This window comes from Brienomyrus brachyistius, chromosome 11, assembly GCF_023856365.1.
Source record: "Brienomyrus brachyistius isolate T26 chromosome 11, BBRACH_0.4, whole genome shotgun sequence".
NCBI lineage: Eukaryota > Metazoa > Chordata > Actinopteri > Osteoglossiformes > Mormyridae > Brienomyrus > Brienomyrus brachyistius.
This window is the reverse complement of record NC_064543.1, coordinates 6238395-6266165: the sequence shown is the minus strand read 5'-3', so window position 1 is coordinate 6266165 and position 27771 is coordinate 6238395. Positions and strand designations below refer to the sequence as shown.

General features: G+C 48.6%; 1 protein-coding gene across 2 annotated transcripts; it reads right to left on the bottom strand.

Moving 5' to 3' along the window:
* Positions 1–1234: 1234 nt before the first annotated feature.
* On the bottom strand, positions 1235–26951 carry pcsk6 (proprotein convertase subtilisin/kexin type 6). Of its 2 annotated transcripts, XM_049031504.1 has the most exons (21): positions 26407–26951; positions 23045–23149; positions 21654–21764; positions 20507–20650; positions 20122–20198; positions 18701–18789; positions 16743–16915; positions 16081–16293; positions 15056–15156; positions 14175–14278; positions 11928–12045; positions 8980–9168; positions 7357–7493; positions 7087–7266; positions 6769–6871; positions 6476–6672; positions 5794–5881; positions 5459–5562; positions 5125–5254; positions 3187–3299; positions 1235–1754 (listed from the first exon to the last, which is right to left on the bottom strand). In XM_049031504.1, exons 1-21 carry the CDS (start codon positions 26563–26565, stop codon positions 1657–1659), a joined length of 2733 nt encoding a protein of 910 aa, XP_048887461.1. In that variant the 5' UTR covers positions 26566–26951; the 3' UTR covers positions 1235–1656. The 2 variants fall into 2 exon arrangements, with proteins under 2 accessions (XP_048887461.1, XP_048887462.1); XM_049031505.1 differs by lacking the exons at positions 1235–1754; positions 3187–3299; positions 5125–5254 and adding an exon at positions 5268–5393 and having other exon boundaries at positions 5431–5562.
* Positions 26952–27771: the final 820 nt, after the last annotated feature.

Here is a 27771-nt window from a genome sequence, read left to right as displayed (position 1 = left end):
CCCAGGGGCCAAAATGTTGCTTATTATTACCATCAGATGTTCAGTCACTGTGTATCTAACAGTGCGCGGTGCGCAGGCTGCTGAAAAATATTCAGAACATAAAAAATTGCTTGTAGAGCGCAATTATACATTTCATCAGCGAGGAGCTGATTTGGACAGATAGGGAAATGAGGTCTGGTTAATGGAGCCAAGGATCCCGGCAGCTGCAGAGCTTAAGTGACAAAGGCCACTCGGGGATCTCATCAGTGGGAAGGCGGCACCAGGGGTCAGAGAGAAACCGTCTTCAAGAGGAGAAGGCGATCCATTTAAGTGACACAGGAAGCAGCGCTCTGCTAACTCAAAGGCGGCTGGAATCAAACGCGTGTGCAGACTCACGCGGGCCGTGCGCCCTTTTACTCCGGCCCCGACCCAAAGCATCAAATTGAGATGACGCATGTTTGGACCTTTGAATATAAAGTTCACCATATTAATTTCATTTCTGAGCATCTCAAATGGCTGCAGATAGTCTCATGACAGAAACGCCCTCTGCCTGGCAGTGCAGACGAGCAGTGAAATTCAATTACTGTTAAGGGGGAAAACTGAACAGCTTGGTAATGTGGACAGACAGACGCCTGCAGATGTGCGACGCTCCCATATGAAAAGCGAATTCCTTTATAAGCTCACATCTCCCCAGGCTGAAGTCATTTAACACCCAACATTTAACTTTTTTTTTTTTTATTAGACTCCAAGCAACGTGCTTGCTGTAAATACCCTAAATGCTTTGGAGGTGGAGGAAGATGAAGGAGGCTTGATGATATGGCAACATAACCTTCATAATCTGACCTTAATTTGGGATTCTCCACTGCTCGGCGCCAGGGCCCCACCTCGCCGCCGCCGTCATATACATGTACATATATACACACATATTCACATGCACATATATATCACAAAGACATGGTGTTTGACATTTCTTGAGTATTTTTCATTCATTGCCACGGTACATTTTTTAAAAATTTTGAACGTGGCACTGATACAACTTAAGCAGCAATCAAAGAGCTGAAATACGCGAGAGCCGGCACAGCGGTAACGCACCGTCACTCATCCGCCCAGCAGCGCTCGCTCAGGTGCCTGCGCGGCTCTCCCGCAGCATTTGAAGTGAATGTCAAAGATTGTTATAAACGTAGATAACGACAATAAAAAATGATAACCGGAAAACAGATTAAAAGGTTTAGAGATAAGAGAGAGAAAAAACACATGATGACTGCATGATTTTATTTGGTCTTGGTAATATTTTACATGAAATTCCAGAACTTTGCTATTGGGTAAATCAGATAAACACAAGCTTTGTATAGTATTTTTTTAATACGCTTTATGTCGTCAGAATCTTTAACTAGTATTTTATATTAAATACTGACATGTCCGAGTGGTTCTACTGTTCATACAGTCAAAACAAGCACCATATTTTATTATAACGCAACTTCTGAATAAAAATAAAGAATTTGTACCTCACATATGTAGCTTAAAAAAAAAATCTTAAAAATACCTTAATAAAATCAGATCTTTACTTGAGGAATTCAACGAAGTGAAACGGGGCGTTTAATATATATTAGTTTTAATTGCAGGAGATGTAACTGGTTAAAAATGTACATCAGCGACTGCAGGGGGCCTGTATTCCCCTCATCCAACCAGCAGACACGTCCTGCAGCAGAACTGCCTGAAGAGCTTCTTCTCACACAGCCGATTGGACTTCACCATCTCACAGAAAACCTCGTCCGCTGGAATTGGGGTGTGGGGGTGGTAGTGAGAGAATATAGGAGACACAGATAATGAGCTCTGGTTTATGTGGAGACTGCAGTTAAAACTGCGCGAGAGTGTCAGACGTGAGAGCTGCTGCTCTGTGGACCAAGTGAAAACCTCAGCTGACTGGATGTTTACTTGCAATATGCCATCTTCTCATTGGTCCAGCTGGACAGGTTAAGACTACGTTGCTTAGTCCACCAATCACCAGGGATGGAAAGCTCAGGTCCCAAAAAACAAAATCTTGGTCTGGATTTTTACTTTCTGGACCTGAACTGTCCACCTCTACCAACTATGTAGTGTAGAGAAAAAAAAAAATACAGGCATGGAAAAGGCACCTGAGATGTTGCTCATTCAACACAAAGTTCACTTTCATTTCCTAAAATCCCTCATTTTCTTTACCTACACAGCAGCACGCGAACACCTACTGTAGCTTCCCCAGAAGCACAACCGACTGAAGCAGTAAGGTGAGCCCGGAAGTTTGCAGAAAAGCCGGAGAGCAATGTTGTAAAAGTAACAGAAGAGAAGCGAACTTGGCTGCCTTGTAAGTTTCTAACACTGTGTGGCGACATCCCGCGGACCCGCAGCGAACGCGGCCAGGACACAGAACTGCGCCTGATTGGCTGCCAGCACTAATGAGGGAGCACATGGCAGCCGCAGATCCAAGGATACGTGGTTAATGCCGTCACCCAACAGCCACCCATACACCATGGCCACTTTCCAGAGCCCCTGGAGGTGCAGAGCTCCGAGACAGGCCGTTGGTACATTTCCTCAACTACGGTTATACTGATAGAGGCAGTGAGAGGCTGGGCGGTTAGTACACAAAGAACTGCCTGTCCCATCCGGACTGCTCACCCGGTACAGTGAAGACAGGGACAGGACCAAGGCTCCCGGAGGAGTAAACTGTCACCCAGCTTCTCTGGCACGGAAATGAACAAGGACAAAGAAGTCCGGCTTTGTCTTGAAGTTTCTATTGCATGAAACAAACTTGGGGGCCGGAGGCGATGAAATGAACCGTACAAAAACAAAACTTGGAACCCTTTGCTGAAGATGTCCATCATGCTGTGAAGATCTGAAGAAGCAAGTGAGCGATGCACTGTGGAGTGATGCATGGAAACAGCAGACCTCATAATCAACAGCTTGGAATCCATCTATCTTCTTTTACTCTGAGATTATTAGGCAGTCAAACGAAAACGTGCACTGATCTACGTTGACTTGTGCCCTATTACACTGGAATGGGGAGGCCTTAGGGTACACCAGCGGTGTTTGACCCACCTCTCAGACGCCCTGTCCTATTAGTCCATATTCTGGTGCTGTATCACTATGGGACACAAACAGGTGATTCTGCAGGGGTGGGGGGGCAAGCTAGCAAAGGTGGTGATGTCATTACGATGCGTCAGGCTCACTTACCATTGTTGCAGGTGACGTTTACAAAGCAGCTGTTGCTGACCAGGCTGTAGCCGTCTCTGCACCGCGTACAGGATGCTCCCGGGCCCTGACAGCTCAGGCAGTTCTCCTCACAGCTGGAAACCACAGAAGGGAAAGTGGTGTGTGTGTGTGTGTGTGTGTGTGTGTGTGTGTGTGTGTGTGTGTGCGCACAGTGGGTGGGGTGGGGGGGGGGGGGTTAGGGGCTAGATCAATACCCCAACCCCACCTCCATATCCTTCATCCTTGGAAAATTCTACCACATGCCACAATGTCTATAAGCCACCTCACCACTAAGACAGAGTGGTGTAGTGATGCGATGACTAACAGAAACATCCCCACCTCAAACCACAATTGGGCCAATAATATGCAAATAATCAGTTATACACGCACACTAGTAAGAAGAAATCAGGTTCCATACATATATCTCAACAGGCCATGATACTTGAGGAACAAGACTTCTAATTATGACATCATCGTCAGGGCCAACAATGCAAGACTCCTGACGATGACATCATCGTCAGGGCCAACAATGCAAGACTCCTGACGATGACGTCCTTAAAATGACACCAACGGCATCAGTTTGGTGCTGCAGACTCAGCTGCCGAACCAAACAGCTAGCGTGTGCTAATGAGCCATTTCCGAAACCTGCAGCAAGAATAAACCCTTTCAGTTCACATAACATAATTATCTGAGACAACAAAGCAACCATCTGTTGTTGCAGGAACTGGGGAATTGATATGATAAAAATATGAGCATAACTAATATCATTATTTGTTTAAACAAATTCCCCACAGGAAATAGATGCAGAGAGACCTGAGCGTAGCATCCAAGGAGAATTCTGTGAAACTGAAGACATGCACACACACAAAATGAGTGTGGCCAGTAACCCCAGCCGGGGTGGTGCTTGACATCACTCCCTTCCAGAGTCCCTCCCCATTGCCATCGCCTTCCTTATAGTACAATATCTCTCACCATTTCCTGATAGTGAAACTCCTGACTACCTGCTCAGGACAAACTCATCCGAACGGCAGCCAAGGCACCACCTTCTCTGAAATTGTTCTTTTGATGCCTTGACGCACTAATTCAGTAAAAAAAAAAGTTAGATGTCACAGAAAAGGAAGCCCCTCCCTCCTCCATTCTGCACCAATCACAGTGATTCACATGGCCGCCCTGCTCGACCACCCCACATACTGGTGCCCACACCCCACACATGAGCACGGACAGACATCTCAACCCCATTTTGTCCTCTTTCCTTTCCTGCGGCAGTCTCCAGACGTTAATGAGACACAGATGGAGGAGATGGGGGTGGACTGTGGCCGAGTGTCAGGTGGTGTCCTGGCAGACTGTCACTGACCCATCAGACTGAGATGCTGGACGTCTTCCAAAGCAAAGAAACATGAGAATCACCAAAATTCTCAAGGCGTGATCACAAACCAGCGGGACGCAACTCAGACAATGAAGAACAGGAAGATAATTATCGGTAAAAAGGAAGAAGCAAAACTGCCTTCACCAGGAAATAAGAAAGTAGCATTTATACCCACAATATTCCTGCACGTCTTAAAAGGTGTTACAGGGAAACCTGTCAACTCGTAATAAAAGGCCTTTACACTCAATTCAAAATAGCATCGACAGCAGTGCTGACTAACCTGTTTATCGCGATGGTCAATTGCCAAGATATTTTTAGCTCCATTCCCCCCTGACCAGCAAAATATACCAAGGGAGACCCCCAACTGGGGACTTGTCTCCCCCGATCAGCAAAATATACTAAGCCAGTCGCCAATTCAATAGCTCAGAGTATTTCCTTTGTAAAAGTAGCTCTCAACATGAAAAAAAAATGTTGGAGACCAGTGACCCATTGATCTTTTACAGTCAGCAGATAGTGAAGCACAGCAAGGACAGAGAGGACAGGACGCTGGGTACCTGCGACATCTTCTCTCAGACAATTCCGCAGCCTCGCCCACATAGTAGCCCTCACTGCAGGAAGGGACACACTTCCAGTCCTGGTGCAGGAAGCCCTGTGCGCAGAGGATGCACTCCTCCTGGCCAGGGCCTAGGGAACCAGCACACACACACACGATCAGCTCCCTAATCTCATCTACTAAAACGGTGAGAGACCTGTGAGAGACCGCAACGAGAGGTGCACTGCAGTAACCTGTGAGTGACCGCAACGAGAGGTGCACTGCAGTAACCTGTGAGAGACCACAACGAGAGGTGCACTGCAGTAACCTGTGAGAGATCACAGAGAGAGACTGACCTGTACAGGTGGAACACGAATGGTGACAGGTACTGCATTTCATTTCCTCCAGGTTAAAAAATGTTCCATGGGCACATTGCGGGACACAGGTCATACCTGCCAGACTGAGCGAACACACACACATACATACAAAAACAGGTCACCAAAAGGTCATTGATCACAAATAGCTACATCAGTAAACATGAATAAAAACTGAAAAACTGAGCCCTCAGAAGATATCTGTCATCGTGTGTGTGTGTGTGTGTGTGTGTGTGTGTGTGTGTGTGTGTGTGCACGTAAATGGCTATGTGCAACTTTCACCTCAACACACACAGGCAGGCAGACATTAGGGTTACCTGTAGCCCTGGTTGCACGCTGTACACCTGTCTGCATCACGGAGACAACGCATGCAGGTTTCATGGCATCGCAAACACTGCCTCTGAACTGGGGGGGGGGGGGGGGGGGGAGGCAGGACAGAGCAGGGTTAGACAGCACCACTGGCAGACACACACACACCCAGCTGGAATAGCAGGATGGTGTCGGGGAGACGGTCAGAACAGACTGTGGAGAGAGAGGCCAAAAGGTAGGGAGAGAGAAACGGACGGAAGGGAACTAGAAGAATGGGACAATAAGAGAAGACAGGAGAGAAGTAAGGAGAGGAGGGAGGGAGACAGAGACGTGAAGGCGCCCAGTAGAGAAGGAGAATGTGAGAAAGCAGCAGCCTGCGAGGGAGAGGATTTACAGCCAGTCTGCAAACATCTATCTGCCAGCACGACAAACTTTGTTAACGAGCTTCCAGGGCTCCGGGCTTCATTTCACCATCCCAGGTGCAAACACCCGCACACCGGGCCCAGATGTGGCCATAGCTCTGGGTCTGTAGAGGCCACTTATCGGTGCATTAAGGGGTCCAGTGTGCGGCACAGTCCCTGCTCACTGCTGCGATTTATTACAAATATACAGCCTCCCCACAAACAAGATTCTCAATCAAACATCAAAGCCTAACCTGCCCTCTACATTCCCACGCTCACACTCCCTTACCTTCATCGGCAAAGTAGCCAGCAGGACATGTGGGCAGGCAGGAGTAGTCACCTGCGCTGAGATACAGCCCCCTCCGGCAGGACAGGCAGGTGCCGCCCCTCCCACCCTCGCACCTCTCACACCCCTTTGGACAACGGCGGCAACGCCTGGCCGCCGGGTCCTCAAAGTAACCCAGGGGACAATGGCTGACACAGGTTCTGCGGTAGAGAAGGAAGAGGATGGCAGCATACAGAGGCAGCACATATCAAGCAGCCCGGGGTCCTCGACGATGCATGGCACGGCTGCCCATTTACCTGCCCGTCTTCAGGCTGCCCAGGCTGAAATGGACGCAGTTGAGGCAGTGGTCAGAGGCAGGCCCATCGCAGCCCTGGTCCCCGCACTCTTGATGGCATGGCCCTGTGGGAGACCCACAGGGTACAGGGATAGTCCTCCCCTGTTCCACGAGAAGCTATACAGAGTGTCCTTATGATGGACGCTGCAGAAACCAAAACCTGGAGGCGCTGCGCCCCATTCCTGCGACGGCGCCCTGAGCTGATCTCTTTGGCGTTCCCATGCAGGTGAAAACATCTTCTTGGGGCAAGGGGGGCTCTGACCAGAAGGGGGGCTCCTACCGTTATACTCTTCCTCTTCTTCCTCCTCCTCCACAATGCCCTGCAGCACCTCGGGTCCCTTGCGGTCCCGACCTGGACTGGGAACCTCCAGCATCCTCGAGCGCGAGTGCTGGGAGCTGTGGGAGTGGTATGGGTGCTCAGAGGTGCCATACAGTACGAGGGTCCACTCCTTCAGTTTACCTGGGGGGGGGGGGAGAAATACAGCTGGATGAGAGGAAAAAAAAGCAGGGTCACCCCCACCCTGGGCTAAAACCAAGAACACAAACTTACCGAGGACCTCGGGGTTACGCAGCTGTGATGGAGAGTCCAGCACCTCCAGTGTCCAGCTCCCCTCTGCCCGCTCCCCCCAGCAGTGTACGGTCATAAACTCCCAGTTCCTAAATCCCTCATTAGAGTTGTCAAACAGTCTGTAACCAGGGGAAACGGATGCAGAATAAGGAGGAACGAGAAGCACTTAAGACATCAGAAATAACAAACTAATTTACGGACTTTGGTTTTAAATTTGCTGGGAACAGTTTGGCACTTTCTCAGCTGATAATCTAACAGCAAAGCAATTACCCAGCTCTGAAAACGAACAGAAAAAAAGAAAATGCCGACTTTGTAGTTGGGAAATCTCATCTAGGCATTTAACAGATTTTTTTTTTTTGTGTAATTTCCCGACCGCCCAAATAACCAAATAAATCTAATTCGATGCATCAGGGCTTCGGCGTCATTAAAAAGTGACAAAGAAAAGCAGAGGGAGAATAATCCAAAACAGATAAACCCATCGGAAAAAGTCACCATGCAATCAGTTCCATCCCGAAAGCTGGTTTCGCAATAACGGCTCGACTCGCTCGCCGCCTGCGAGAGAATCTGCAATTACTCTGCCAGTTACAGACAATTGAAAACAGGCAGTGATTAGACTTTAACTCTTTGGTGGCAGATTCCGCCCCACCCAGCACCAACCGCAGAAGGAAAACTGCAGCGTCACACCACTGATGCCCACACTTGCATCATGTACCCCCCCCCCCCCCCCCACAAGCCATAGGTCTTCATTTAATCCAGATTTACCTCCACTACAAGTTCTTTTGTCTTACAAACCTCAATCCCTTCCAGGCCATTAAAAACATAATATTACAGTCCATCCAAGCCAATGCATGTAGATTGAGAATTTAATGCAAATGTACCAAGAATTAAACAGACCCCCTTGACCATAACTTCCCCTCATTACTGATATGGGGAGGGACACCTTTGCAATCCTGCTTGCCAATGAATGTACAGACATCGCCGGCAACCAGCCAGAGACCCCCAACCCAGATAACTGAGAGTAGTACAAGAGTCATCCAGTAAGTGTGAATTTAACAGAGGAGTCCAGCTCCCCTTCACCAGAACATGAAGAGATGTGTTTACGGAGGTGTTAAGACTCCAAAGATTCACCAGGAGCCTTGAAAGGCCACCAAGCATCAAGCAAAGGGCCATGGCACTCAAACCTCCCTGGTTATTACTACTTATTTCTGCCTCATCTCAGAGATGCTTTTCCGCGGCTAAAGATTCAAACAAACTTAAAATATATGTGATCCAAACTCTTGGAGGTCTGACAGCCAGAGCCGCGAGACCTTGCAGCGGCATGGGCTGAGAAATGGAAGAGAGGCATCTAGACAAAGATTTTTAGTGTCTGTCACAAACCCAATAAATCATCAAGCGCGGAGGGGGGGGGGGGGGGTCACCCAGATACCGGTCACCACAGACCCAAGGCAGCGGAGGTACAGCTGCAGACACCTTGATGAATGATACACACCGGCTGCCTTCCCGGACTTAATGCCAATGAAGTGATGTTTAAGAGTTCTTGTGCTCAGCCACTGCACTGCCTGCTGGGAAACCCAGGAAAGCTCATGGTTGTCCATGGGACCTTACCTCTTGGCTAGCAGCTGAGAGCGGGTCCCTGAGGGCGAGATGAGGTTGATCTGGAGGTCCCCACGACGAGGGTGCGCAATGAGCACCTTGACCACAACGTGCTCCAGGAAGACCACGTGCCGGTCCGCATGCTCGGCACAGCCGGAGGTGGTGATGCTGGCATTCAGATACTGGTCAGTGCGAATGTACCTGGGAGAGTACATGAATGGCGTGGACTTAAGTGTCTGATGTTAGGCCAGTGAAGAGTCACACAGACAAACAACCCCCTACTCAGACTTCATGGTTCTCCAAGACGTACCTCAAAACGTTTATGCATTTTTAAGCTCCTGCAGGCTCCACGGATCGTTCGCTCAGCTAGCTAACGCTACGGAAATGAACACCCCTCCCCATTCTTTCTCTTTATTGGGCTGCAAACACAGGAAACTGCAACTGCTGCCTCTGAAAATAAGTAGTGGAGCCCACTGGCCTAGCCAGTAGCTGCAGGATAAGACAATGGGCATTGATTTCTTCCGGGGGTAATCATACAGTCGTTTGGATTAATTATTACACACCAAGTGGGGCAGAGGGAGAGAGTGGAAGCGAGAGGCATGATGAAAGAGACGGAATTCATGGGAAACCGGGAACAAAACAGACGTAATCGATACTGTAACAGCTCTGATTTATTTTGGAGTTGAGCAGAGGGTAATTTCCCTCCTTTTTAGTCCATCATCGCCATCATTTAGGGCTCTTCTCTTGACTTGCTCTAATCAATCATCCGCACCACCAAAACCTTTGCATAATGACCCTCAAAAAGACTGCGATCATATGCTAAACTGAACTGTGATTTATGCAAATGTCCTGACGGCAACAGCCAAAACACAGGTGTTAGTTCTTGGGGTTAATTTTTTGGCGATTTCTAACTGGAAGGTGGTCAAGAAAAAGCAACTGATGCCAATTTTCCAGTCGTCCTGATCACCAGCAAGGAGGATATCACTGAGAATGCTGTAATAGCACCAGGGTGCAGGCTCCCTGCCAGCACAACAAGCTATCACTGCAACACGCTCGATCCTTACTCTCCTGGGGAGGCCATTCCAAACACGTGCCACCCCAAGCACACTAAATGAAGCCAGTACAGCATTCGGAGAGTCTCGCCTGATGGAGATAATCAATATGACAAAATATTAGCAGTTACCTCTTCAGGGAGACGCTGTTTATGTTTATGTCGGCACATCTGTCAATCAGCTCAGAAGTAAACGGAGCAAATGTGACACTAATCGTGTACACGGTCCTAAGAATAGTTTCATATTTTTTCTGTGCATAAAAGTTACTGCAGAAAACATCTTAATTACTCCAGCACCCCGCTGTGGGCCAGGGTTAAATCGTTCACAATTCGCTAAAGTGTTACTCCACCACCGAAGCAGATGATGACAAAAAAACAATTAACACACGGCTGTACTTTCCTCTTTTAATAACCATTTCTTGATGTTGCTGCTGACAGCGATGAACAAAATTTTTTAGCGTGCGCAGGATGCTTCCCGCCAACTAAATGGACACCTGCACGCCTGCGAACGGAGACATCCTTCATTTATTTATGCTGATGAGACGCATAAACGTTTTAACACACCATCTAGGGCAACAGCTGTGCGATTACAGGCACTTTATCTGCTCATAACTCTTAGATGTGGTCCAATTATGCGCAGAAATCTCCTGATGACAACAAACGAGTTCAATCAGACTGTCCTCGCCAGATGCAGGCTCCAAATCATTACTTAGACAGGAGCCGCTATATGAACCATCAAAGTTGCTCATCTTAGACAAGCAAAATATTTTCCCCACAACAAACAAATACTACCTTCTATACCATCCATCCATCCATTTTCCAAACCGCTCATCCTACTGGGTCGCGGGGGAGTCCGGAGCCTATCCCGGAAGCAATGGGCACGAGGCAGGGAACAACCCAGGATGGGGGGCCAGCCCATCCCAGGGCACACTCACACATCATTCACTCACGGATGCACTCCTATGGGCAATTTACCTTCTATACCAATAACCACAATTGATTTAGACTTTAGTTTAACATATTTTACAGCAGCTACCCTCGGGAGTACCCTCTGCGTACACTCCGGATAACAATCTCATTTGTTAAAATGGACATTGCAGTAACACTAACTAAACACACAGCACAGAAAGTGGACACCAACCAGTACAAATATTTTGGAACTGTTAGCTAAATTGGCCTGCCAGCCTGTTCGCTATGCACCTCACGGGGATAAACAGCCATGGATTTTACTAGAAATATGGATGTAGACAGACAAAAAGAGAGGCCATTTCTGACCGTCGACTCTAGGTTTTTGCTAAAGAAATTTCTGTCTAAACATAGAATAATTTTTTTCTTTACTTGTATTATGTTAACGACACCACCAGGAGCTGGGGCTTAAATCCTGTTCCCCTGCCTTGCTCCCTAGGATAGTCCCCAGCCCCCCGAGGCACACAACCGGATAAGCGGAAGGCGGCCAATGAAACCTGCTGTTAGGAATAGGAATTAAACAGCGCTGTGTCAAAACATTTTTAACTACAATCTTCCTCAAGCAGATCACGATACGGAGTCTAACCACGGAACATGTCGGCTGAAGGGGCAGCCTGGTGATGGATCCTGGTATCGAGCCGAAATATCCGTTTTGCCCAGAGAGTGGATGCACAAACCTGTCTGGCATGCCATGGCTCTTACCGCAGAATTACGTGCATTGCTATACATCAGCAGTTCTCAATCCTGTTCCTGGCAACCCCCCCCCCAACCCACACTGCTTACAACCTGCCAAATTCATTATTAGCCTACCAAGAACCATATAAGCCTGAATAAGGTCGGGTGGGAATGAAAACAGGAACATGATTGAGATCCACTTCCTGGTGAAGCCAGTGGTTTATGTACAGGCCTGATCATCAGGCCCCCCCCACCCCCTCCACCTCACCTGGTCCTGCGATCAGGGGGTTCCGTGCACACGTGCTGGGGGGGCACGTTCCTCCATTTCCTGCCCTCCACCACCATGGCCTCGGCATCCACCAGCCCGAACCCGTACAAGTGGCTGACTGCAAAAGGCCGGGAGGGCGAGTGAGAGGCTTCCCTGCCCCGAGCCGACTGGCTCCGCATCCAAGCAAAAGCACAGAGCATTTTCTTTTGGTGCCCATCACGTCCTTATGGTATTTTATATAAAAACAGCTGGGGGCAGATTTATGCAGGGTTATTAAATACCGTTCCAAGATACATCACAGCCCTTGACAGGTGTTAAAGCAGCCTGTGAGAGCCTAGGGCGGTTTGACAGCACACAGGCCCCAATAATACACAGGCATCATACTGTAAAGGAGCTACAGTCAGCAAGCTGAACATTGGGCTACACAGCATCCTTATTTGGTAGGTGAGAAGGGGAGTGCCTAAAGGTGTAGGTTACACCTGCCAAGGAGCTCGTGCGTTGCACCCACACATGAGTACTGGGGTGTCCCTTATACCAGTGTTTCCCAACTCGGTCCTCAGAAACTGCACACAGTCCACGTTGTTGCTCAGTAAGGAGCTGGGAGGAAGCAATAACGTGAACTGGCTGGTATCGCTCAGTAAGGAGCTGGGAGGGAGCAAAAACGTGAACTGGCTGGTATCGCTCAGTAAGGAGCTGGGAGGGAGCAAAAACGTGAACCGGCTGGTATCGCTCAGTAAGGAGCTGGGAGGGAGCAAAAACGTGAACCGGCTGGTATCGCTCAGTAAGGAGCTGGGAGGGAGCAAAAACGTGAACCGGCTGGTATCGCTCAGTAAGGAGCTGGGAGGGAGCAAAAACGTGAACCGGCTGGTATCGCTCAGTAAGGAGCTGGGAGGGAGCAAAAACGTGAACCGGCTGGTATCGCTCAGTAAGGAGCTGGGAGGGAGCAAAAACGTGAACTGGCTGGTATCGCTCAGTAAGGAGCTGGGAGGGAGCAAAAACGTGAACTGGCTGGTATCGCTCAGTAAGGAGCTGGGAGGGAGCAAAAACGTGAACTGGCTGGTATTGCTCAGTAAGGAGCTGGGAGGGAGCAAAAACATGAACTGGTTGGTATTGCTCAGTAAGGAGCTGGGAGGGAGCAAAAATGTGAACCGGCTGGGGGTCACTGAGGATCGGGTTGGGAAAACACTGCCTTATATGGACCTGCAAATGAAAGTTTTGTCAAATTTTGTTCTCACACCCTGAAAAGTGACTTCGGTTAGAAGAAAAATACTGTCAAATTTTATTCAGTTCAGATGGTATTCAGGGTGTGCTCACGGCATATGTAATGTGGAGAAGGTGCACAGGCAAAGCTCTGAGGCCAGCCATGGTGTCAGAGCGAGGAGCTCGTTGTGCTACCTTCTTCAACCGAGATCTGATTGCAAAAGAAACAAAGGTGGACGGCTGCAGAACTCCAGAGGCACCAGAAGATTCTCCGAAGAGAATAACACTGGAAGCAGCCAACATTCGGAGCAAACAGCTGCGTGGCTTCGTTACCAAGAACTCAAAGAATTCCATCTGTATTTTATCCATTCCCACCTCATTTCCTGAAGCTGAACCAGAGACATGGGCCTCAAACCCAGATTACTTGAAAGCTAGAGAGACTGTGCATGAACCTGTCCTGCAGGATACAGCTGAAAACAGCGTGACCCTGATGCAGGATGCGGGAATACACAGTAACTGTCTGCTAACTCAAGATGAGGAACAGATATGATTTGCTCTGCAGATTATCACGTATCACAGAAAACTCCAAAGTCCACTACTGCTCAAGTGCAAACAACCCAGGCTCCTCTAGCAGGGCCAGCGAACGAGCTGCAAACACCATGGTGAATAACAGTATTGATAGAATTTGCCTTGCTTTAGTTAAAACTGGAACAATCTGACAAACTGTTGCACGAATACTGTTAATAGATTTCATCTCGCATTGTAGTTATATTATATATGAAATTATTTCTGCATGCATTTCTTTTTAATACGAGTTTTTTTGCGTAAACATTGAAAAATGAAACGTTGCACAAATATCCATGTGCTCTATGTGAATATTACATATTAATGCACGTGCTGACAACAAATAACGGCAAGAAAAACAAAGGAACGAATTTCATTGTGTCTAAGAACACCCTAAAAAGTCAGAACACTGAGTGAGTTGGGTAGGAGGTACAATCTTTGAAAACTTTGAAACAACGGAGGCCCAAATGGATGCCATCCCACCTCGGTGTCCTGCCGCGTTCGTCTTCCAGTCTCCGGCTTTGAGGTGGGCTGAGCGAGATGTCTTCACCAGGAGGTGCTGCACGTCCCTCCAGGTCACCAGCGGGCTGGACAGGAAGCGACGTTGCGCAGGACAGCCGGCAAGCGGCCGCGGAACAGGAAACAGAGAGACATTCATGAGCCGGGTCTCAAGGTGACTGGGGCGCGTTGATGTGAAACATACAGCTTAAGAATGTGTACGTGCTTGAAGAGAAAGAAGATGGGATCCAGGTGGTGGATGAAGGGAAAATAAAATAAAAAAAAATAAAAGACGACAGCATCTGCATCCTCCGGTGGGAATACGATGAAAACTATGCCAGGGATCGCTGGTCATCATCTGGATCACACAACAATGGCTAGTGGGGAAAGAGGGGGCTCCCAGTCCCCCCCCAAAAAGAGGCAGTGTGTCACAGAAGGGACTAAAGACACACCCTGCACTCCAGGTGTTGATTTCCTGTGTGTGGCATGGGAGGGTCAGGGTTGTCACCCGGTCACAGCGTAAAAATTAGTAAATGAAGGGTTGTGCATGAGCTATGCCCAGGATTAGAGGGATGTTAATGGGCTTTTAATGGGAGAGCTCCAGCACTCGTAAAAATTTGCATTTGGTAAAAGACGCGAGGAGGAGGCAGTGCTGCGTAAGCGAAAATCTGAGTGTTCGGAACGCAACTGCTCTTGGCGTCCGACTGAGCGCCGCGTCCTGGTACGATGGGGGCAGACGCTGCAGGGGCCGCATCTGGCCGCATATCGGCACGCTTGGCAGGTGACGGCGCCCCAACGGAGCGAGATCCAAGCACAGCCAGTGTTTTTGGGCCCTTTCTTGACCCCGATGCTGCCGTCATACTCACTTGGCTTCCAGAGCAAGTGCGATGACACCAGCCACCATAGGCGCGGAGACGGAGGTGCCGGTGTGGCCGTCCGTGCAGCGTTGGCGGAGGTCCGTGGTCACCTGCAAGGGGAACGGGGTGAGGACGCATGGCCCAGCAGAGGGACCGCGGAGACCCCACACATAGGGGACCCTAGTCCTGACTCCAAGCCCAGCTCCAGGCGGCACCAAGGCCCATATGAGTGGAATCACAACTGCTGTAAAGAAGAGCTGAGCCGCAGCATTCCTGCAGCGTCCCGGTAAATATTTTCCCTCTCCGCCCCACCCTGCAGTCTGTCAAAAGCGAGAACGCCCACAGGACCACAGGCTGCGAGTGTCGAAGAGCAAGCCGTGAATAATTCCACGATCCAATTAAACCTGGCCACAGATGGGAGCGCCCACACCCTACCCCGTCTATTCGCCTGTGGGGGGGGGGGAGGGGGCATGATGGCCAGTGGGCCCCCAGGCTCAGGAATGCGGCACCTGGCCAGTGCAGCGGGCACGCTTCACCTCCAGTCACCCTGCAGGGCAGGGGGAACGCCACGCTGTCTGGCCACAGCGCCAGGCCGGACCTGTGTACACAACTTCACGTATCCCACCTTCCCCAGGCCCTAACCCCTACGTGGGTCCCTCTGTCCACTTTCATAGGCCTTGGGATTTACTCAAGCATTCCCAGTATGTATACAGCTTCAAATCTGCATTAAATCATTAAGCAAAGGCAGCATGCAACATGCATCACTTTACGATGAATGCAAACTACTTTTTTGACAAAGTAGTCAATTTTTTGTTATAATGATGCTCAGCTGTCTATGTACCACAGCCTTCGATGGACCACACTGGACAGGATATCTGTGCAGGTAGGAAATTGCTTGCTATTGGCCGGCTCGTAAGCCATCATTCCGAGACGACAGATAACAAGCAGCAGGGCATCGTGGGAAATGGAGTCCTTATCTGTGGTATGCAGCAACCCGCTGCACGGCACAAGAACCACCTGGGCAGGTACTCAACTATTTTGCGGTCGTAGAACTCGCCGCTGCTGTAGGTGGTGGCCAGCGTGGAGGAGCAGACCTCAAGGTACCAAGGCTTCATGCCGTTCTCCGTGGTGCTGCTGACGGAGATGGTGTAGATGCTGTTGGTGTAGCCGTCGCAGGAGCAATGGTCGCCCTGTCTGCCGCCGTTGCCCGAGGCCCAAACAAAGATGGAGCCCAGCCCCTTCCGGCCCTGCATGATTTTGGAGCAAAGAAGAACCAATGGCCCCAATGGATACACACAGCTCTAGTCGTGTCTGACCTCTGACCTTTTCAGATGTTCAAGGTGTGCAGATAATCACACGCAGATTTCCTCACTCTAATCCCAAGATGCTCAACCTGGTCCTCTGGATCCCCCAGACGGTCCTCGTTTTAGCTTGGCCGTCTCGGGGTCCCCAAGGCCTGGCCTGAGAAACTCGCTCTAATATAACCTACTTTTTCCCCCCATTGCCGAGCCCTTGCATCCAGTTTCTACGCGCCCCCGAAACCCTCTTATTTTGCTGCATTCCATGGATAGCTCGTGTTTACAAGCGCAGAAGCTGAAAGCACCGATTCCATGAGCATGGAAAACATGCAAAGGCCGGCGGAAGGACGCCCTCGTAAAAACTTAACTAAAAGGTTTGTGTGCTGAAAATACCCGACCTTCTTAATGCCCAGCTCGAAGGCCTGCCTGGCAAGTGGACCGGGCCCGTCCACGGTCTTGCCGTCATCGTCTGGACCCCAGCTGGCACTGTAGATGTCGATGTAGTCGGGTCGGATGCCGAGGGATTTGGCCTCCACCACATCTGTTACATCACCATCCAACATCCGGATCCCTAAACACACAAAAAATAAAACTTCAATGACAGGATCTAAATAAAAGTGCAAATTCTGGTAGTCCGTAGCAACACCGTCACTGCCAGGACTTACATTCTAAAAACACAGCCATTGTGTTTACAGTCCAAACAGGACAAAAGATGGCCGTCCTCGCTCCATCACAACATAGGCAGCCGTACAACCCAAAAAAATGATAAAGCAGGACGAGCCACATGTTTATACAGCTGTGCCAGCACAATGCTGCAAGCCAGACTTATTTGAACCCCTGTGGAACTAGCCCCCCCTCACCCCACCAATCCCTGGCTTAGGTTCTGAGCATCAGCTTAATTACAAATTACTGCTCACAAAAACCGTCTGTGTCTTTGCAAAGCTTTGCATGGAGCAGTTAAATCTGATTGGTTATTCCGGACCCTGCAGGTGCAAAACCTTGCTCATTCTATTTCTGGTAAATGCAGCTGGTTACTCAATACCCCCCCCCCACTGCCACCCCCCACGCATGCAGGACAAGGGAAAGAGCTGGTGGGATATGGGCAAGGAAGGAGAAGATGATTACACAGGAACATTCCTGCAGAAAGAATGCTGACTTCCAGCTGGCATTTATGGCTATGTCCGCTTTCCCATGGTCTCTATCAGATCTACATTTTAGGAGCCACTAACGTCGTACTCCTTTTGGGTGCCAGTAGAGACCCCGTGTTTCCGGACCCAAGAGGCCCGAGGATACGTGGTCTCCTCAGCCCTCCTCAGGGGGAGTAAGCGAGGCTGATGGAATTTCATCACCTAGAGATCAGGTCTGACCAAAATTTACTTTAGGCCTCTGTCTCAGACACTTCCAGTTCTCCAACTCCGGCCAACAAACAGCTGTAAATATTTGACACCAAGTGGCACCAGACATTTGTGTTCGGGTAGCCAAGAGAGGTCAGCACCATGTAAGCCACTTTGAACACTGACAACACAAACACTATTAACTTCGTAGCCATTAGCAGCCGCTAAGTACATCATGGTGACGATGATGAATGCGTCGAGCTGTGTAATTGGGGGATTTATTTCAATATGCCCTGACTGTTTACACCTGAGTAGGGGTTAGAGATGGGAGCCGTTGGTCCTCACCGACGGTCCTGCTAAAGGGAAACTGAGGGAGAGGTGATAGGACGTCTTAAAAAATAATCACAAAAAAAAGAGAGAGAAGCTAAAGAGTAAAGGCAATTTTGCAGTTTTGGTTGGGCGTGTCCACAATCTGTCAAAATGGTTATGGATCAAGTCCTTCCGAAAGCAGACTTAATTACCTACGATTGCATCACGCCTTAGACAAATGACAGGACTGGGGCGTCATTCTGCGAAAAACCAGGCATCCTAGTTACTATGTCGTGGTGTGACATTTTCCTGGAGGAATCAGAATGCTTTCACAACCCAGAATTACACCTATGGGTAAACACTGAACATACCTGCCTTCATCAGCCGAAATGAGCCATCGAGGAAACACAGTTGTTTAAGTCCTAAAGCAAGGGTCTCCAACTCCGGTCCTAGAGAGCTACCGTCCAGCAGGTTTTCTATCCTACCTGGCTTCTGATGAGCTACACCTGTTCCTGGTATTTACCTGAGAGCTGGTGTGGCTCATCAGAAGCCAGGTAGGATAGAAAACCTGCTGGACGGTAGCTCTCTAGGACCGGAGTTGGAGACCCCTGTCATGAAGGTACCCAGACCTGCCACAAACAGCCCTGTAGGTCTCAACCTTTCAGCATGAGAGCGTGAGGCCTCTTCTGAAGGCCTGTGTTGAAGAAGCCTACCTCCTATTCGAGCATTGAATGCGATACCCACGATGCAATGGGAGTTGTTGGCTACCGCTGCCACTTCGCCTGCGCAACGGGTCCCGTGTCTGGAGAGAGGGAACAGGGACAGCATAGGGCTTCACTCCCGAACGGCATTCTCTCTCTGTCTGTCTCTCACACACACACACACACACACACACACACACACACACACACACACACACACACACACACACACACACACACACACACACACACACACACACACAGACAGGCCATTAACAGGCAGGAACTGAGGAATGTGTTCCTCGCTGTGAACTCGATCAGACTGCCAGCTAGTGTAACTCGCAGGATTTTGGCACACATTAATAAATAAAAAGAACAAAGAAAACAATAAAACATTGTCTGGAAACATTCCGCGGCCAAAATGTAAACTTCCATAGATACGAGGGGGTCTATTAATTAAGACTGCGGGGGTGTGTTAGGTTACTTGATGACAGACGAACTATTATGTGACCTCACGGACCACGGCCGGAGGCCTGCCCCACGCCGGTGCCGTTCTTGGTGAGAGAGACCTGGCACAAGATGAGGCTGAACCCCAAAGGGAGCTTTTCTCATCAGGTCTTTGGCCACTAAATGAAGTCACTCCCACCCACTCACATCAGCAGCATGCTGGCCAATGAGGCGCGCAACTCTCCGGAAACCTGCCCCGCCCCCGGCTGTCAGGGCCATGTGATGCAGATGCAGGGTGACCCCAAATGCGCCACCCTCCCCGCTATTGGCCAACTGTGAGTGGTGCATGCTGGCCATGTGCGCCTGCGTGCTGAGACTGACTGGGATCCTGTTCAGGCCGTCCCCTACCTCTATTCAAGGGCCTCAAGACGTACTTTGACCCACATAAGCATAACCATGCATGGATGGATGGACAGATGGATGGTGGATGGAGACTAATAAATGTGGAGCAGTGAAACCTGGATTCAATTCAGAAAAAAACCCACGTTTCATTAAGAAACTATTACAATATTTTAAAAATCTAAAAAATAGGGCTATGGGGATTAAAAACTATTTTGTATGTGAAAGATGCCAGTTAAATTAATCATATCAAGCTCCGAAATATGTTATACTAGCTCACACAGGGGAGAAAAATCCTGCAGGTTTCATTTTTCGTGCCGGAAGTAAAGACTCTACCTACGGCGTGTTAATTAGCAGACACACAGGCGCAGGAGAGGTCGTTAAGGGGACTGGTGGCACACGGCAGAGAAATGAGAATGAAACCCTCGGGAAAATCCATGTGACGTCACCCAGACACTTGGATAAACATGTTAATCAGGCATATTGCGTTTTACACCTCATCTGGCCACTTCTGCAGGCGAACGGAGCGCGACGAATAGCGGCCTGTGCAAGACGCGGGGTGGGGGGTGGGGGGGTTGGCCACCCACTTGTTTTCGTTGCTGGAATCGTAGCGTGGTGTTGGATCGTAGTCATTCCCATTGACATCATAGCTAGCAAGCTGATCCTGGGAAGGGGGGGCAAAAACAAATCATCATTTACCCCGCTGGGGGGCACACAGTCATATGCTTTCATCACCCTTCAGCCATATCTCATTTTCTTAGCTATTAGGGAACAAGTCATAAATTGGAACCAACCACAGCCATAATTTTGAGCTGTAATACAAAGTGTCAAGCAGGTAAATGGGTTTTATTTATGGCAAGGTGGTGTCCTACGGAGCTCGCCGTCGGAGGCCCAGAGAAGGTATGATTTTATGGGGGTTGGCGGTACAGAGTCTGAGGCTCGAGGTGGGTTTTATACCCAAAGGTAACTCACATAGTTCTCTGCAAGGTCAGGGTGGTTCTTCTCGATGCCGTCATCCAAGATGGTGACCACGACGTTCTTCCCCGTGTAGCCCCTCTGCCAGGCGGCCAGGATGTGCATCTCCGAGCGGCATCGGCTGCTCTCATCGCCGCAGTGCTGGAGAGAGGCGGCCAGCATCATCGCCAACAGAAGAGCGGAGGAGCTCCATTCTAACCCTAACCCTCCTGCTCCTTTGGCGTGGAACGGCTGACGGTAAACACGGCTCTCACCATGCATCTGGCCTGAAACTCGAACCTCATATGGGAGTCCAGGGCGCCTTGGGGTGTTTGGATAAAGCATGAATCCATTTGGATAAAACAACGCCCCCGTCCTCCTTTTTTTCCCCCAATACTAACAGTTTCATCGTGCCAAAAGACACCTTTGATTAAAAACACACAATAAGTGTAGGCTCTCTCCGTAAACAGAGATTCATCCACAATCAATATCAATTCTTGAAACTGGCATCTGAGTATATATTCACTGCACACTGTTTCCCTCCTGGTTGGATTGAGAATGCACAAAGGCATACCGCTTTCACTACCCGTGAAAATATGCTTTCAGCTTAGGGTCATGGGGTGGGGGGTGGGCTGATATACGAACCCCACACAAAGAGATCAGGCCTGCAGGCCAGAAACAGCTGCTTGTATTTATTCTCTGAACAGAAAATGCAGCTAAAACGAGTGTCAGCACAGAGGAACTTTCCTCGATTTTCCTCAGAACTCTAGATGATTACAAATGACATTTCAGCAAAAGCGACAAGCTCATGGATCTCACAAACACACAAGGTTTGCTGACCTTGGCCTACAGGAGAATGTTCTTTGTTATGAAATGACATGCTATCTCCCTTATTTAGCTCTCCTTACATCTCCTCATTTATTCACCTCGCGGTGTAGCTGTAAAGGTCCTCCCAGAATCCCCCTTTGCATGTATTCAAAATGTCTGCTGACGACATCTCAAGAAAAATCACACAAGTGCATCTGTCACTGCACTGTTCGGCACAACTTTCGGATGCTGGATATACGGCACCCCCATGACCCTGAGTAGGATCAGCAGGTAGATGATGGAGGGATGATGCAAAGTTTCATTTGGTCAAGCAAGGAAAAAAAATGGTTTTACTCACCATGTACCACATGCCAGACCACTTGGGGTCATTGAAATGGATGACGTTGAGGTCATTTCTGTTGGACCTTTTCACTCGGGATTTCACCACCTGCTGTTGGATCCAGTCAACCTGAAGTGTCATCAAACACAGGTACCTTGTGAAAAGCAACTGGAATGCCGCAGATAAACCCCGGGTCACGGTCGAATGTTCAAATTCAATTACCAATACAGACATTCCGAGTTTTTCCGGAACGCGCATTAAACACGCTTTCCTGCACAAGCGTGTCATTTCCCATCACACCCCAGGGGACAAGCCTCATCATGTAGAGGGCATAGAATCAAACTGCAAGGGAACATGCGACATAAGCAGCACCACCTGATGCGTTGCGCAGTGCCCAAATTCTGCGAACGTCATTAGGTGCGTTTCACACAGTCCCACTACACGGATTCATCACGCAGTCGTAAATATGAGATGGTCTCACTCTCCTATGTAAGTCACCCAAGCAATGAGAGGGAGGGATAAAAGTCCCTGAAAAAAAGAGAAACCTAAAGAAACTGGGGGGCTGAAACCCCCACAGATGAAGGGACGCACTTGCCGCTCTGCGATTCTCTCTGATCGCGTCCGGTTGTGGTCCGAAGCGCATCCATAACCGACTGGCAGTTTACCGTTAATTGTCGGCAAGCCGTTTCCTGCTAACACCTTTTCCCCTCAGATCCCAGACAAGCCTGGTTTGGCTTCTCATTCTCAGTCTTAACATTTTAATCAAAGGCAGGCAGACATGAAACAGGGAATTCAGCTTCTAAATCTTCAGAGCTGCTGCCAGATAGCGACGCTTTGAGGAGAACAGTGGGGCCGGGGGGGGGGGAGAAACATACGGACTGAAAGCCGCGGCGTCTGGCGGGTCGGCTCTACAATAACGGCCGGCACAGGGCCAAACGTCGTCACTCTCACACCAATAAAAATACACACTGAGCACCCGCCCCCCCCCCCTCAGGCTGTGCCGTGACGGTGCTGTTGCTCACCAGACCTCCAAGAAGCCCACGGACCCGAATCCCAGCCATCTGAAGAGCATCATATCTTACAGATGCTTTACAGAACCACCTGGCTTTGTACTAATCAGACGTGCCCCTTTACTGCGGCCAAACCTACTGCTCATGACAAAGACAAATACCAAGGAAACTGACCTACATGCAATAAAGAGAAACAGATTCTCTGTTTACACTTGTTCTGCAATCCGACTATTAAAAAAAAAAACTGCACAGACAACGGAAACAGTTGCCGTTGTGAATTTTGTTTTTCTTTTTTGACTTCTGCGTCTTTGCATCCTGTGCATCGTCTTATAAAAGCAAGTAAACATCGTTCAGACTGAAAAATTAAAGAAAAGAACAGGTAAGTTTTCAGGGTCTGACCTTCGGATCCATGCGGATGAAGCTGTGAGTCCCCCTGGTGGAGAACGCCGAGCGCCGGACGACCTTGCTGTGGTGAAAATGGTAATGGCCCTCCAGGCTCCCAACCTAAACGAGACAGCAGACAGACTCCAGAAAGCAGCCGCATGTTCTTTACTGTACATAACGTAACCGGGACTGTAACGATGCAGGGAATCACTTAACGAAGGAAATCAACTCTTCCACACGTCACGCTTCCCCTGTGTAAGGAAATTACTCCAGCCTAAAGCAGGTGCAGTGAAGCAGACGAAGAGCTGTGGCATTTAGCGTTTGAAGACACCCCAGCCCCCTTGGCACCATGTCCTGCCATCGCTCTGCTCTCTGTCCGCTTCTCCCCCCCCCCCGGGGAGTGTCTGTGGCCACGCCCCCTCCAGCTTCAGCTCCTACTAACCCCCTGTCCTACACAGCTCCAATAACTGGGCTGGGCAGACGATCAGGCTACACCGAGCTGTTCGTAGAACCGCTCCATTTCTGGATCATTCCATATTTCCACATGTATGATTATGAGAGAGGAGTGTTAGGAAATGAAAAGATAAACACTAACAAACCCCGGTTTGCACCCACTGCCCCAAATCCATCTTCAAGAACCGTGACTCCAGACACACCCTGAAATCTCTCTAAAACCTTAAAGCACATCATCGAAAGTACGGAATGAGCAAAGCACCATGTCTGCTTCATTTTACATCGTATTGTAATATTTTGTGAAATAACAGGGTAAAGAAGAGCAAAAGACCCAACTGCTTAGACTTACTCTCCACCGAAAACAGATTCCATCAAGCTTTCAAAATCAGTCTATCCATGGATCCCCCAGGTCCCCCCAAAACACACCCCAATAAATGTCAAGGACAAACAGCCATAAAAGTCTGCATACCTTCTCAACACGCTATTCCATCACTCATCTCCTACAGCTTACATATGCTAGTCTTTTTAGATGGTGCTGAACATTGTGGCGACTGTTTTTTTAAGATGCTCAGTTCTCTACAGAAGCAATTGCTTTTCCAGACTAATAAATTATGCCCATAAATTGTGATAAATGGCCAGTGCTTTTGAACACCAGAGTCCTGGGAGACACTGTGCAGTGGGAGTCCCAGATATGTCCACTGTTTTCACTGTAATTTCCTCCAGCAGTGCATCTGACAGTATATTTGTTTTTGTTTTTTATTTTTCCTCTGGCTTTCATCCTACGGAGCCATTACACTCGTTTATAACTTCAGAATCCCGAAGGCACACGGGGAAATGACACCCCCAGCGGCTCATTCAGGGCGGGAGGGAACAGTTGGTTATCAGGATACTGTTTCTGAAGACGGCTCACGGAAAACCCCCCATACAGTTTTTCTGCGAGCAGAACAAGGCCAAGTCCGCCTTTTCACAGGTTGGAAGAATCCCATCTGTTAGTTCGACTCGTTGCCCCCCCCCCCACTAACTCAAAAAAGTCTGTGGTGAGTACGATATGTTAGACTCGCTTTTTCACAGAGTAGGACTCATGGTAAACATGTTATAGGCCACTGGAAATATTTTCGTTTCAGTGTTGTGAGGTTTTGAGGACCTGCACTTCTCCCCAGAAGAACACGGAAGAACACAGTAGGTTACTGACACGTGTTAGACTCTCTACTGAAGTAGCCTGAGGGCCAGAAGCATGGTGATCTTCTCCAGAGTTCGAAAATTAAACGCTGGGCTCTTTCCAACTGTCTGAATGGAAAAAAATGGTACTGGGAGGCTTTCAGAGGGCCACTGATCTCATAGGTCACCCCTCACCTCCTCTTCCATCTGCCTCCATCTTGAACCAAGGAGTACAAGAGCAATGCTCCGCTGTAAAGCTCCAGGTCTGTGGTCTTGTGTGGTGTAACCACAAGCACCAGCTTTAGCACATCTGGATGGTGGCCGGCCACTTCTGCCCAGACAGACACTGACGCCCAGACGTGGTGGGAATCACCTCCTCGCACCTCGCCCGGGCGTGGCTGAAGGGAGGTGGAGCTTGTTCACCAGCATTCCGAGTCCAACAGGGTGCTCAACTTCGTCTCGGAGCACCAGAGCGATAGGTGCAAATCTGCTGCCCACACCACATGGACGAGAGGCAGGCGAGAAGGATGGAACCAGGTAAGGACCCGATAAAGGGTAGCTAGATATGGTACCAGGATCTGGCCAAAAGAGTGAGCCAGTGATAGGACATCGCACCTAGGATGCAGCATTACCTCGTACAGGACTCCCTAAAATAAATTTGTTTAAGATGAAATTAATGTGCGGCACATTTCTGCAGCGTTATGTGCACAAATGAACGGCAGTTAAGTCTAACAGTGGACAAGCTGATAACTAGACAGTATTAAGGACTGTGACTTTCGTGATAATACACAAGGAAAGCCTTGATGAATACTCTACCGAAACGAAGCGAAAACGGGAGGTGAGAGACAGGTGGGATTAATGCTTAATTTACCATCCGGCGCTGTATATACCCTCCTGATATTCGTCCTCCTCCCCAACTTAATGTCACGTCTCATCAAGGACTGAAAAATGCCTTAATGTTGGCTCACGTTGAGTGTAGTTTGCTTAGATCGGTAAATCCAAGGAATGCAGCCTGACAGCACATGGCAGGCTAACTAAATATCTTCAGATTAGTTACATTAAATTTCCGTTTTTCGGAAAATCAAAATATTCCACAATTTAAAAATGGCGCTACATGCACTTAATTAATAAAAAGTGGAGTGACACTAACAGACTGAAACACGGTGAAAGAGAAACGTCAGAAGACAATAAGCACCACTTCAAGTATGTTAACAGAAATGATGCCGAATTCAGAAGCTTATTTTTCTCGTTCATAGGCGCTTAATTAAGCAGAGGGGGTCCACGGCATTTTACATAGAAGTATCTCCTGATAGATGACGCCGATGACCGAAGGCATGCACGAGTGTTAACTACCGCAAAATTGCTAATATCTTGTAATAAACCATTACTGATTTTAAAGAAGTTGACAGGGAGGTCTGGCAAAAAATGTAACAAAAACTCAAATCCAGCTCGAGTTTCATTCTCATTTTTTCGTACAGATGAGTCAGACAGGATTTCTTATTTTAGGTTTGAATATCTGGACAGATCAATGCAAGGTAAAGTTTCTTCTTGGTTTTGTCACACCGCCCGCTCCTGTTAGCTTTAGTATCTTGTTGATCTAATCTTATATAAGGGTTTTAGACATGCATCTTAGAGCGCAAAACGCTAAGCAAGAGAAAAAAAACATGCTGCAAAATACGAAACTCGTCTGGATATTCAAAGCACTTGAGCGAACATCTCAACACGCCAGCATAACATCCAGACCCAGAAAGAATAAAATCACTTACCTGGCCCAGATTGTTATAGCCATATTTTAAAGCCAGTTTATCTGCTTCTCCGCGTCCCCCTGAGATTCGCACAGCCCAGTGGTTTGTGTAAACGTTTCGAGAGGACAAAGTCTGGCGGACAACAGAAGTTAAAAATAAAAAAAAGAGAAACAAATGCATTTCGGTTGTATGTGGTCCTATAGCAACCTTTAAAGAAAATCTCTCTAATACGAAAATACATAGATTTAAAAATAAAAAGATGTGTATTTTGAAACTGTAAGAAACATTATATCTGTAGCAGGTTGTCCCTTATACCTCCCTGCTACATGCACATTTTCTTATTGAAATGCCTACATTTAAAAATAGGGACTACAGGGTGAAAAGTTGAACTAGAAAGAACTGGCTACAGACGCCGCGTTACCGCTGCACTATATGTCAATACAGCGACCAATGGCGAGACACACTCTCCTTCAGCCTATAGCAGCCGAAAACAGCACGTAAAACTGTAGCTGGCGTCAGGCTGCTGGAAGATCCGAGCGCAGAGGAGACGGACAGCGAGCAGAAACGCGCACCTCTGCTGGAGGCGTACGTGAGCGCGATGCGCGTGCCCGTTTGTACGTGCACGCGGAACTGAATGACAGCCCAGTTCCGATCTTTTGCGCGCCCCCGGACATAACAGTATTTTCCATGTTGATAACTGAGCGTCTGTGGGCAGAGGGATGGGGCAAGACTCGAGAACGCAGCAGATACTGGGTGTTTAACCTCGTGAAAAATCATTTTACGAGTATATTCGTCGTTTGAAAAAAAAAATGTATTATCGTATTATAAGTTATTCCTGGGGTCCTAAGAAAACTGCGAAATTATTTAAATTCTGCACGCCCTCAATCGCATCTTTCTGAACCTGTGGTCACACGCGCTGGCCGCTTTTGCTTTCGAGCACAATTACTTGGATGGTTGTTGTAATACCTAGGACAAACACTAGGCGGCCCCAGTGCATGGCCTCTGTTCTGTCCTTTTTGGAAGGTGAGTAAATAATTAAAGTAAACACTCATACACCTTCCACCTGCTTATCCTAATCAGGGTCAAACGGAGGCTGTCCCAACGTAGCAAATGCCGGTGCGCGCGCTGGCGGCGCACATACTCAGTCATACATTATGGGAAATTTCGAGACCCCAATAAGCAAAATTTATTGCGTGATGAAACCGGAGAACCCTGAGGGAGTCCACGTGACACGGGGGAGAACATGCAAACTCCACACAAACAGCACAAGTGAGATTTCGCCCCCCAATGTGTTTCATCCCTGCAGACAATTTATAACAGAGATAATATTAGACTTATCATCTGCAGTGTGTGTGTGTGTGTGTGTGTGTGTATATATATATATAT